At 38.6% G+C, this 13257-nt stretch overlaps 1 protein-coding gene across 6 annotated transcripts in view; it reads right to left on the bottom strand.

Annotated features, from left to right (window-relative positions):
* The window catches only part of LOC111870357 (protein transport protein Sec16A), an 87076-nt gene that overhangs the window by 49210 nt on the left and 24609 nt on the right, over positions 1-13257 (bottom strand). For 5 of the 6 annotated variants that reach the window (XM_023862575.2, XM_023862614.2, XM_023862584.2 and 2 more), the window contains exons 10-13: positions 12052-12116; positions 7226-7448; positions 2424-2501; positions 633-730 (exon numbers count right to left, since the gene is read on the bottom strand). In XM_023862575.2, the coding sequence (XP_023718343.1) occupies positions 633-730; positions 2424-2501; positions 7226-7448; positions 12052-12116 (464 nt within the window). The remainder of the gene's footprint in view (positions 1-632; positions 731-2423; positions 2502-7225; positions 7449-12051; positions 12117-13257) is intronic. The other variant, XM_023862605.2, reaches the window with a different exon arrangement.

Below are 13257 nucleotides of genomic sequence, written 5' to 3'. Positions count from 1 at the left end.
ATATATATATATATATATTTCATGACTTTTGGGACACACCTTGTATGTCACACAAGTGTTAACAAACATCTGAAACTACAAGCAAGTGATTTTGATCACAAGGTACCAATGAAGAAAACAGTCTTTGGGATATGGCACCATGCAGATGTGGTGTTAACTGACGTTTCGGAGGAACGTATCGCCTCCATCTTCAGGGTAAAAGGAAAAATAAATAAATCTGCAAGCAGACTAATGTTGGAACAAATTTATAACAAACATGAATAATCTCTAAAATATCTGTGATTACGGAAGAAAAAAACAGTAAAAAAGTAAAAAAGCAAAGCTATCCCTGTACCAGGCCGTGAAAGCCCATAGGGTTGTGAGACGTTGAGGATCCCACACTATCTAGACAATAGGCTCAAAGATGGCAGTAAGGTTGTCAGCCTTACGCGCCAGCTGCGCTTTACTCCCCAGGAAAATATTTTTAATTAATTCCTGGTACTCATTCCTGTTCGAGGGTGAGTAAACCCCAGGGCCTAGTGCGGCTGGAAGGATTAGGTCAACTGAAAAAATACAATGACCTCATTACGACTTGAACCCTATAATGCACTCAGAAACCTTGTTCCGTCTATCTGCTACCCTACTTGTATTACCTTTAACATGAGCAGTAGAAAATTTGGCAGGTGTAAGTCTCTGTGGAGTTGTAGCAGTGGGATCCTCTATGACAGATGAATCTGTCTGCTCCTGACCTCTGCAAAACAAATCAGAATCGTTACAATATATGTATATGAGTGCATACAAACTACAGAGAAGATTTTCATTTTCTGTGGTATAACTTCATGTAGCCCATTGAAAACTATCTAACATCTTGGTGAAACATATCACCTCTGTCTTAAGGGCTGAAGAATAAGCCAAGAGAGAAATCAGCATGACAGAGGTAGCAAACTCTTCAAAGATGTCAGCTGATTTTCAAGAGATCACACAGTGTTATATCACACAAGACAAAATTCTCTGTGGTTCTTGACTCTGTACTCATCTGTGCTATTCTGTACTATAGACTTCTGTTATATAGCTGCACCATGGACCACAGAGAAAAAAACAGCACTCATACTGTTGCATGGTGCAGACTGCACAGAGAACACTTCCACTGTATTGTTGCGTGGTGCATGTTGGAATGTGCTTACTGAGCCATTGTCTAGCAATGCTTTGAGCAAATTCATTACAGTATGTATGTAAGTACATAAATACATACATACAGAGTAAATAACAAAAATATTCAACCTATAACAGCATACTGTGTGAAGATCATAGTTCTGAGCCACCAAATTTGGAATATGTACTATACAATACACTATAGTTATGAAATAATATTTCATGATCTGTAAATAATTATTCTCTCATCATATTAGCCTGTTAACTATCAACATACTTTAAACACATAAAGGCAAATATTATTTAAAATAGATTTTAAGAACAAGCAAGGTCTTTTCCCATTTCCTAAAATTTAAAACAAAACCCTTACAAAAGAATAAAACTACTAATCATAAGAAACAACATATTCAAAGGAATTCAAATATATAAAAATTAGGGAACTCTGTGATTACTGGAAGAAACCCCTGGAAGGTTTCATAAGAAATCCAAACTATAAAATACACACGTCCTACTTCTTCCATAACATGGAATCTCTGAACACAAATTCTAGACATCATACTGGCTGATCCTCAGATATTCAACAAACAACCTTCGTGACAAAAGGACATGCATCAGTATTACAACCATCAAAGAGAATGAAAGAAAAAGTTTAAACAGCAATATGATATACATCACCACATCACACTTGCACTTTCATTTAAATGACTAAATGGACGGACATTTCAGAATTTGTACTGCATTTAATCGCCAAGAAGTGTCTGATGAACAGAACAAAATTCTCTGAAAGCAAAACATTCCATTCAAAGTTGTAAAGAGCAGAAGAAAAGGAAAAAAAAAAATCTCTTTTGGCAGAATAGAAACCTAAAACCACATAATATAGAAAACATACTAAAATACTGTTTCATTAAAACTACTCATTTAGGAATAATTTTATCAATTAATAAGTCACAGTCCTCTTATTAAATTCAAGCACTATCATGAAGCAAACTGTAAAGACAATGTCCATACCTCTACACTTGTAAATCCATTCTATTATTGGGCGAGTCTCTAAGCTGATGAACATACTCGGTGTTCAGCAGTTCTTGAAAAAAGTTCATTAAATACTGAACCTTGAACTTAGTATGATCCAAAAGTTACAGAACCGAGAATAAATCAAACACACAAAAAGAAAAAACAAAAATCTACATACAGAAGAGTAAGATACATCTACAACAACACAACTCACTAAGCTGAATTCAATTAACAGAAACGAGAACTAAGAATTCTGTACAGTGCAGACATGCTAATCTCACCTCCCACTGTCACAATCACCAGTAAAAGATGAAGAGTGGCAGTAATCATGAGAACAACAATGTCCTGTCCTTTCATATCTGGAATAGGAGGATAACTTAAAGTTGACAGAAATAATCCAACATATTTCACAACTTCTCCATTTATAACACAATGCAACATTAACCCTCAGTCACATTCAAACTGCTGAAGGAAATATCTGTTGCCCACATACTATAATTAACTATAAATAAATATGAAGGAATGGAATTAATGGGCCAAAAAACATTATGGTAATAGAGTGTAGGATGTTTGTTCAAACATATTGTTAATTTTGCATTGACTGTCTATTAAAAAAATTATCTTGCCACAATAGTATGCATCATAAATATGAGTATGGAGTTTAGACAGAAGTTAGTGTGATAACTGGACTGAAAGAAAGAAAGAAAAACAACTTTATCTATAGGAGTTTTCTCAAAAAAAAAAAAAAGTACCCATGTTGGAGAACAGTGGCTGTGTACTAAATGGAAAAGTGGATGTCACCAGGGGGAGGTACTCAAATTGCGCTGCAATTTACTGTTCTAGCAAAAAGATGTTCAATTTTTTTCTCTTACTGCTTTGGTGATACCTGATTTCCCTCACTATTCTGGCTCCTCCTGTACAATATGATGCTTACACTTATTGATGCAGTGCAGTTCTTCATTTTGGATACTTAAAAATTTAAAGGGCACCTAAATCAACAGGTCTTTTACATCCTCTGAAATCAAATGATGCAACAAAGGGTTATGCAATAAAGGTAAAGGTGTCCATGTGCTTAATTAGTTAAGCACTATGCCATGAAAACATATGGGGGAGTGGAGGTATAGATCCACCATTCTTGACCTTGGCACTCCCTGGCTGCTTTGTGCCTGGAGAAAGAGCCCCTGGTAGCCACTGGATGGGCCCCAGAGGTGGTCTGGATGATGTGGAGAAGAAAAACAACTTCCACTGCCGAGAATCGAACCCAGGCTGTCCAGCTGGTAGCCCATCACTATACCAACTGAGCTATCCTTGTTCAAGGGTTATGCAGTAACTATCAAAACATTAATATTTAAAAACAGACATATAAGAATTATAAAAATACACAAGAGATACCATATGTTTTATACGATTTCGTGCTTTATAACTGAACTGTGGACAGTTTATCTGACAGTGCTAAATTAGCTGTGCTTCATCATAATTCTATGTGTAGATATTGAATCACAGGTCAGTAGAATGACTGGCAACAGAAATGGAAGATCACAAAGGAAGTGTCTTCAACCATAAATATGACATCTCACAATGCTGGGTCACATTAAGAGAGAACTCATAGAAAGATATACCTACAATGGGACAGGCTACACAACAACAGTTCTGAAAGAGACAAAATAGAAACTGCTGTGTCAACATTTGTTTTATTAGCTGATGGTGGTAAAAACAGATATAGCACTATAAAACATGTGGAACACTGGTCATGTGCCCAGTTATTAGCAGAGGCTCATAGGGGTGGTGAGAAGGAAAGTAAGTTTCATAATACTGGACCATTCGCCAGGCAAAAATGCAAGGGTTGAGAACCCTACGAGAGAAAGGACCCACATGGAGTTTGCACACGTGAGATAGCGTCACAAGACTTACTGCTTTGTAAACCATCACACGATTGGTTATCTAATGTCTGTTCTCTTCTTTACAGATGGCATTATGATGTGTTCTTTGAATGATAATCTCACCAGCTGCAAAATTCAAATTCTCATCTGCATTCTTCATGCTAAAATCATGAGTGCTGCAGAAATCCTTTGTGAATTATGAGTTTACAGCCAAAATGTAATGAGTGAAGGAACTGTAAGATAATGGTGTATAATGTTCAAAGATGGGCAAATAAACGTTCATGATGAAGATAGAAGTGATCAGCTGGCCATCTGTAGTGAGTAATGATCTTGTACGCAGCATTGAACAAAAAATTTGTGAAAGACAGCACTTAACAATTTCAGAACTTTCAAGTGAATTTCCACAAATTTCATGCACTGTTCTCTACGAGATTATCACAGCTAGGCTAAGCTATCACAAGCTTTGTGCAACATGGGCTCCGAAAATGCTCATAGGTGCGCATAAAACACAGAGAATGGCTCTGACATTTTTTAGAGCAATACCACAAAGGTGGTGATGAATTTCTCAATCACATCATACAACTGACACGTGATGAAACCTGGGTTTCATTTGTGAATGTTAAAACTAAAGAGCAGTCAAAAGCAGTAAATGTACACACATTCATCAAACCAAGAAGTTTAATCAAAAGTTGTCTGCCTGCCACAAAGCTGATGGCAACTCTTCTGGGAAAGGAAAGGATTGCTGATGGTGGAAGTCATGCAACAAGGGACCTCAATAATGCCAGAAATGTACTGCAAAGCACTAAAAGAATTGCACTGGGCCATTCAGAACAAAAGGCATGGAATGCTGACATATGGCATAGCGCTCCTCCATGACATTGGACATCTGCATACTGCAGCTCGCACTCGAGTACTTCAACTGGGAGTTATCTGACCACATTCCTTACAGCCCTGATTTCACTGTGAGCGACTACCAGTACCACCTGTTTACCTACCTGAAGAACTGATTGCAATCACAGTGCTTCAACAGTAATGAGTTGATGAAAGGTGTCAAAACATGGCTGAGCTCGCAGGCAACAGACGACTTTGACACAGGCACACATAAACGTATTCCCTCAATTTTAGCGGTGACTATGTTAAGAAGTAGCTTAAGTATGTACATATCTTCTGCATATAATACATTTTTTTTCACTGCTTCTTTTGTTAACAGCTCACCAGAGGTTACTTAATGAATATCCCTTGTATTCTAAGAGTTAATAGCAAATTGCTTCCGCCCCTGTGAATGATAATGAGCTCAGCAACTATCAGCTTTGCAAGCACTCTGCTCCATGAAGTTAGTTCTATTTAGTTGATAGCAAAATCATAGTAATATATGTGGTGCAATCCAAAAGTTCCCAAAATTTGAATTTTTGTCTCCCCACACACCCTTCTTGAATCAGTGTGGCAAATGGTGTCGAGTTGAGTGGTTGGGTTTACTGGTGTGTTTCTGTGAGTTTGCAGTATTGCGATGGCTGACCTGAGAGAGCAGCGTGTCTGTATAAAGTTTTGTTTTAAACTTGGGAAAACCACTGCAGAAACGCACCAAATGTTGAAGCAAGCTTTTGGCGAAAACAGTTTAGGCCAGACACAAACTTACGACTGGTATAAGATTTTCAAAAATGGCCCAACATCGACTGATGATGATGATCATTCAGGACAGCCGTCAACTGGCACCACACCATAAAATGTCGCGAAAGTTAGGGATCTGATTCTGCAAGATCGTAGACTGACCATCCAAGACCTCTGTAACACCTTGGAACTAAGCTATGGTACATGTCAACGAATTCTGTCAGAGGAACTGAACATGAGGAGGACTGCAGCGGAGTTTGTGCCATGACTGCTGCAAAATGAACAGAAGTAGCATCGAAGAGAGTCGTCTTCTGGGTTTAGGCACCGTATATTCTTCGTGTTGGCCGACGTTTCGGAGGAACGGAGGCCGAAACGTCGGCCAACATGAAGAATACACGGTGCCTAAACCCAGAAGACGACTCTCTTCATTGTCATCGCCGTGAAAACCTCAAAACTTACAGAAGTAGCATCGTCCGAAGTCTGCAGGGAACTTCAACAACATCTTCAAGAGGATTCAAACTTTCCTTCAAAGGTTGTCACTAGTGACAAAAGTTGGGTTTATGGCTATGACCCTGAAAGTTAGCAGCAATTGTCGCAATGAAACAGCCCTTCTTCACCTCACCCAAAAAAACTCAATAAGTCAAGAGCAACATTAAGTTCATGCTGATCTGTTTTTTTTTTATTGACGGGATTGTTCATAAGGAGTTTGTCCCTCCTGGTCAGACAGTCAATAAAGAGTTCTATCACGATGTTCCAAGGCATTTGAGGGAGGACATGAGGAGAAAACGTCCAGAGATGTGGCGCACGAACGNTTGTCACTAGTGACAAAAGTTGGGTTTATGGCTACGACCCTGAAAGTTAGCAGCAATTGTCGCAATGAAACAGCCCTTCTTCACCTCACCCAAAAAAACTCAATAAGTCAAGAGCAACATTAAGTCCATGCTGATCTGTTTTTTTTTTTATTGACGGGATTGTTCATAAGGAGTTTGTCCCTCCTGGTCAGACAGTCAATAAAGAGTTCTATCACGATGTTCCAAGGCATTTGAGGGAGGACATGAGGAGAAAACGTCCAGAGATGTGGCGCACGAACAACTGGGTACTCCACCAAGACAACGCACAACCGCATATGGCTTACATTGTGCAGGAACTTTTGGCTAAAAGCAACATGGCATTTGTTCCCCACCAACAATACTCGCCAGACTTAGCTCCATGCAACTTCTTTCTCTTCCCCAAGATGAAAATCAAATTGAAGGGGCAAGATTTGATACAGTTGGGGAAATTCTAGCGGAAACACAGATGGTACTAAACACCCTAACAAAGAAAGACTTTCAGGAAGCATTTCAAAAGTGGCAGAAACGCTGGGATCGATGTATGCGCTCCCAAGGGGAATACATTGAAAGTGATAGTGCAGAATAAGATCCATGTAACACGTAATAGTTTTTATTAATATATTTTGAGAACTTTTGGATTGCACCACGTGGTATACACTTTTATCCTTTCAGTAATTCTGAATATTAGGTTCATTTCCCAATTAATTTCACACTTAAAACTCTGACCTGTTAAAATAATATTATGTATTTACAAGCTACGCTTACCTTTCCTTATGCAATTTTTCATTTGCAGAACTCCTGCCAGAATGCACACTGCCACGGTCTTCTGAGAAGGTACCTTGGTTGTAACTTTGGTGTGATGGATAGTATTTGGCATACCAGTCTGCATATGCTGCAGGATCAGTCCTGCACAAGTATTCGTAATACTTGTAAGTGTCATAAGGATCATAGTGGTAAGAATCCACCTGCCTTCCACCATAATTGTAGGCTGGTCATGAAACAAAGAAATAATTTTAAACTGTAATTATAAAAATATCAGCCAAACTAGCATATGAAAGTCAAAATATTTCACTTACTGAACAACAGATGTAATGTATACACACTTTAGTTCTACGATAATTTTGAAATGTTTACTTTAAAATCTTTAAATCAGTTATATGGAGACAGTGAGTAGACAAAATCAAACAGATTCTACTAGGCTCACTACCTGAAGAATAAAAGGCATACTGCATAAATCACGATGTCCTTTGCTATGTGACATGCCACATAACTCAATTTCTCTCTTATATATCTATTTACATTAACATTTTGTTTTCAAATCCAAGATACTGCGGCATGACACCTGAAAAGTGAAGTAGTGAACCCAGCAGAGAAGGCCACTGCTTGGGAACAGCTCTGAAAACATGCTTTCATAGCAACCAGATACACACACACACAGCAATAAAAGAGCTGTTGGTGGTGTTTTCTGTGTGGCCCAAGCCAAGGCCATATAGCAAGGACCAGTGGCCATTACAAGACAGTAGTCTGCAGCATACACCCATTTCCTGAAATCACAGTGCCTGCAAAACAAGGTTCTCCACACCACTGGAAATTATCAAAGATGCAAACCAGCCTGCAATTTGCACACAGCTTCAAACCTGCCATATGTATATGATTATGTAACAAAATTGTGTAGGCAACAAGCAGAGGTCATTCAAAATCATGAGAGTGGCCATGTTCACAGCATAGGACATGTCGAAGCCAGACATAGAAAATATAAGAAGCTTAAACTTGTAAAAGGAAGAATTTTCAATATTACGCTATATGAATATGTGTGATATGTATAACTGACAAAGGCCAAGAATATTCATAAGAGACAAATCTATCCTCTCATCAGAGAGGATGTTGCATAAGGACCATGACTGTAAGCGTTCAAACTGGGAGGGGGAGCTCTGAAACCTCAAGAGGCCTGGCACCAATATGACTTGATTTGTAGTAAACGGCCTGTTATAAAGTCTCCACAACAATCTCCTGTTCATTACAGGTATTTGTGTATTAGTCTCTGGCCAGAAACCATGACTTGTCCGTACCCTACTCTCTCCCCAGATCTAGCTCTGTGTGACAAATGTGACTGCTCTAACAGACAGCATGATCACCTCACATACCTACTGCCTTCTTCCGACAAACAGGAAAAAGAGTATGACAAAATATCTGCCATTATGATCTTAACATCTTTCTATTCAGTGTCTTGTTTAACGAGACAAACTACCACATGAACATCTGAGAGACCAAGGATGAAGAAGATATCTAGCAACGAGACATATCAGAAACTAGCAAAAGCATCTGCTCTTTGCCCATCTTTCATTTTTCCAACATAAACTGCACTGTAATAATTTGCTTATTTATTATGAAAACCACATGAACATACAATTTCTTTATTAAAATCGTCACAACACAACTATATTAAGGTCAGTGTCAAGTCTGGCTCTGCTACATGTTTCGGCTGCCAAAAGCCATCATCAGGCAAATACATGGCCAACATATATACACCACTGAACTGCAGTACTAGTAAAATTGGTTACAATAATATTACTTATATTAAAATACTTGGCATAAAAGTACAATAAATTAGACTATATAAAACGAAAGTTACAGTATAAAACAAGATTAAAATTCTTCAAGTTGGTTTTTGCAATTTTGTTGTGTTCCCATGGACAAATTGGAGTATTCTATATTATGTGTATATATAATACATTGTTTTGGAGGCTCGTGATGTAGATGTAGTAATATTCATGTTAATTATTTAGTCGGTGCCTCATCTTACAAAGTACTGTCCGTTCTGTTGGGAAATAACAATTAACATTAATATTACTACATCTACATCACGAGCCTCCAAAACAGTTCATTATATATACACATAATACAGAATACTCCAATTTGTCCGTGGGAACACAACAAAATTGCAAAAACCAACAACTGACTCGATGATGTGAAGCATCACTCGAAGAATTTTAATCTTGTTTTATACCATAACTTTTGTTTTATATAGTCTTATTTATTGTACTTTTATGCCAAGTATTTTAATATAATTAATATTATTGTATCCAATTTTACTAGTACTGCAGTTCAGTGGTGTATATATGTAGTAGAGTCTAAGTTCGTGGAATGTGGTTTTATTGCATCATATAACAAGGTATTCACATACACTTACGCAGATCCACATCGCCCCTCAAAATAGTTGCCGCTGGCCACTATGCAAGCCGCCCAACGTTGATATAGCTATCAAAAACATTGGCGAAACATATTGGCAGTAAATTCCCGTATGACGCTTTGAGGCTATTCCACAAACTTTTTGACTGTGGCAGTATGTTGGCCATGTATTTGCCTGATGATGGTTTTTTTTTAGCTGAAACATGTAGCAGAGCCAGACTTGGCACTGACTTTAATATAGTTGTGTTGTGACAGTTTTAATAAAGAAATTGTATATTATAACACAACAGGATGCATGAAATGAAAATTACATGAATATACATTCCTGTCCACCAACATCCTAGATTTACTACCGCATTATAAACACTCAGTGAGGCTACCAAACCATGAAACAGCAGAGAACACAGATCTCTTTGGCACTGTAAACACTACTTCTGTTCACCCAGCAACCAAATACAGAGACAAACATGCAATGCTGGATGAAAGGATTACATCTATATATGATATAATATAGAAAGACTAAACATGCATATAACAAGTACTTATGGGAAGAAAGAGAGAAGACTGGAGAAGGCTCTGTTACTCTCACGAAACAGCAATATATAATGATGATAATGTAACACTTCCAGTAAAATTCCATCATAATTAGCTGACTTCCGAGACAGAACAAACAAAATGCACTCAAGAATTCTTATTATTCTTCTAGTGTGATAAATATACTAAAAAAACACATGTATTAATACAGCAACTAAAATCAAAACCTTCCTATTTTTACTATTACATCTTTATATGGCCATAAATAGAAAATTTAAAATATTCTGAGAAGAAAGCAGTCTTCTGTGATGTGGCACTGTGTAGATATTGTGTTAACTGACATTTCGGAGGAACGTATCACCTCCATCTTCAGGGTAGAAGACAAGAAGAAATCCGCAAGCATACCAGTGTGAGCAGGTGCAATAGACTGAGTCCAGTCGAGTAAACCCAGCTGTATAAGAGCAGGAAAAGGAGAGCCCTTCGGTCCTTAAAAGCCAATGAGGTGCTCATCGTCCTTCTGGCTGACAAGGGTAATACGGCCGTGGTACTGGATACGTCAGACTATAACCGAAGATCACCACTCTCTTGGAAGACAAGGCCTACAAGAAGTTGAAGAAGGATCCTACTGATGCCATAGAGCGCAAGATTGTTCTTCTCCTGAAAAAGTCCATGCTTGCTGAGAAAGTCTGCCAACAGCTACGATCACAAGGTTCCAGGCCACCTAGACTCTACGGGTTGCCGAAGATCCACAAGCGTGATGTTCCATTAAGGCCCACTGTGAGCACTATTGGCTCTCCTACCTATCGCTTGGGCAAACACTTGGCTGGCCTACTGAGCACATACACTGGCAACTGTGCACACCACGTGATTAACTCCATGGATTTGTCCACACCTTGGGTTCTCTCCATGTTGATCCCCACGACATAATGGTCAGTTTCGATGTAGTGTCGCTCTTCATCAGGGTGCCTATAAAGGATACTATGGATCTGCTAGGACAACATTTCGAAGAAGATATCTTGAGACTCTTCCGCCATGTCCTGACCACCTCATACTTAAGCTTCAATGGCCAGTTCTATGAACAAACTGATGGCGTGGTGATGGGCTCGCCACTGTCTCCGGTCATCGCGAACTTATATATGGAGGACTTTGAAGAGAAGGCATTTGACTTGGCTCCACACTAGCCCCACTGCTGGTTTCGTTATGTGGACGACACCTTCGTCATCTGGCCACACAGGCCCGACAAGCTTAAGGACTACCTGAACCACCTAAATAGTATCTACCAATGCATTCAGTTCACAATGGAGACTGAAATGGGGGGGCCACCTCCCCTTCCTGGATATAGATATTGACAGGAGGCCAAATGGTTCTCTGGGCCATAGAGTGTACCGCAAATCCTCCCATACAAACCTCTACCTTAACGCTGCGTCCCACCACCACCCTTCCAACAAGCAAGCTGTACTTTCCACATTGGTGCACCAGGCTACAGCTCTATGCAAACAAGACAGCCTACATATGGAGTTGGTGCTCCTGAGGGACGTTTTCAGGCACAATGGATACAACAGCCGTCAGATCCACAGAGTTCTCAACCGTCGTCCAAACGTCAGCTGGCCCGACGATAAACCGGACTCAGTCGCCTTCCTGCCCTATGATGGGACTATACTCAACCGTATCAGCAGAGTGTTGTCCTGGCACATCACCAAATCAGTGGGCCTGCCTCCAAAAAAATTATCTAGTTTCCACAATATCTACACGGTGCCACAGCCCAGAAGACTGCTTTCTTCATAGTGAGTGCCGTGAAAACCTCAAATCCTAAAATATTGTCATTCTTATCTTACAGACTATGTGCACTATGTCTTAAAGTACTGTACCTCCATATCCATGGTAATTTCTTCGATGATATTCCTCATATTCTGTTTGACTTGAAGGACGGGACCTGAAATTTAAAAATTAATACAAGAAATAGTGAGAAATACTTATTACATAAGGATGTTTAAGGTATTTATAAAGATCATTTTTAGCCAATAGAGATAAGCAGTGGCTCTAATAAGATATTCATTATTAGTTATTACAAATGTTTTAATGTTAAAATAGAGGAAAACTGTGTTCAAACAGTAAAATCAGTATTCATAATTCTTTCAGGCACAATATATTCAGTCCTCAAGGCAACTATTTTCACTTTGATTTCTCATCCTTATGACATGTTTCAGCCTCAAACGGCCATCATCAGGTGTTCTGTCTACACCACACACAAGAGTCAACGACAGCATACGCAGAGGCACGGAACAACATACAAATAGGAACAAATGATAACACAAAGAAAGGGCTTACAAACAGAAGCAACATACGGACACAAAGCAGCAACATAGAACCATATCATCTGGACAAATGGATGATGCCCCTAACAGAGGTGCAAGAATTACATAATTTTAAGAAATTTTAAAAATTTTCAAACCAAAATTAAATTAGAAAGTGAGTGAAATTAATCAATGCAAATAGATAATGAGAGTACATACAGTAAATTAAACAAGAAACATCACATTTACATGCATATAAATAAGTGAACATTTTATACAGTGCGACAGCTTTGGCAAAGACAAAACACCTGATGATGGCCGTCTGAGGCCGAATGATATCGTAAGGAGTAGAAATAAAATTGAAAATAGTTGCATTGAGGACTGAATATACAGTGTGTGAAAGATATATAAATGTAACAGGATGCTTAAATATGATATTGATAATTTTTCATCATTATAACAGGATTTCAATATTCTTCAAATCTTGCAAACTCTCTGATGAATATGAGACAACGGCTTGGCAACCCATCACTGTCACCCAGCTTGGTGCCTGTTATACTCAGCTCATTAGCAAATACCAGCCTCAAGGGTCAAGCAGGAATAAACATGTAATATTTGGTTACCATAACTTGAAATTAAGTCTCACATGAGCCAAAAGGAAAAGAAGAGAAATGTTTATTAGTATCAGTAATAACAATGAGCCTGTCAACTCCCCCACAACTTGAATTACTTCTTCATTCATAACCTCTATGGATTGAATTTGATGCGTGCTACATAGGT

The sequence above is a fragment of the Cryptotermes secundus genome, unplaced genomic scaffold (genome assembly GCF_002891405.2).
Source record: "Cryptotermes secundus unplaced genomic scaffold, Csec_1.0 scaffold1674, whole genome shotgun sequence".
In the NCBI taxonomy this organism is placed as follows: Eukaryota; Metazoa; Arthropoda; class Insecta; order Blattodea; family Kalotermitidae; genus Cryptotermes; species Cryptotermes secundus.
The sequence above is the reverse complement of the archived record's forward strand: the minus strand, read 5'-3'. Positions and strand labels throughout refer to the sequence as shown.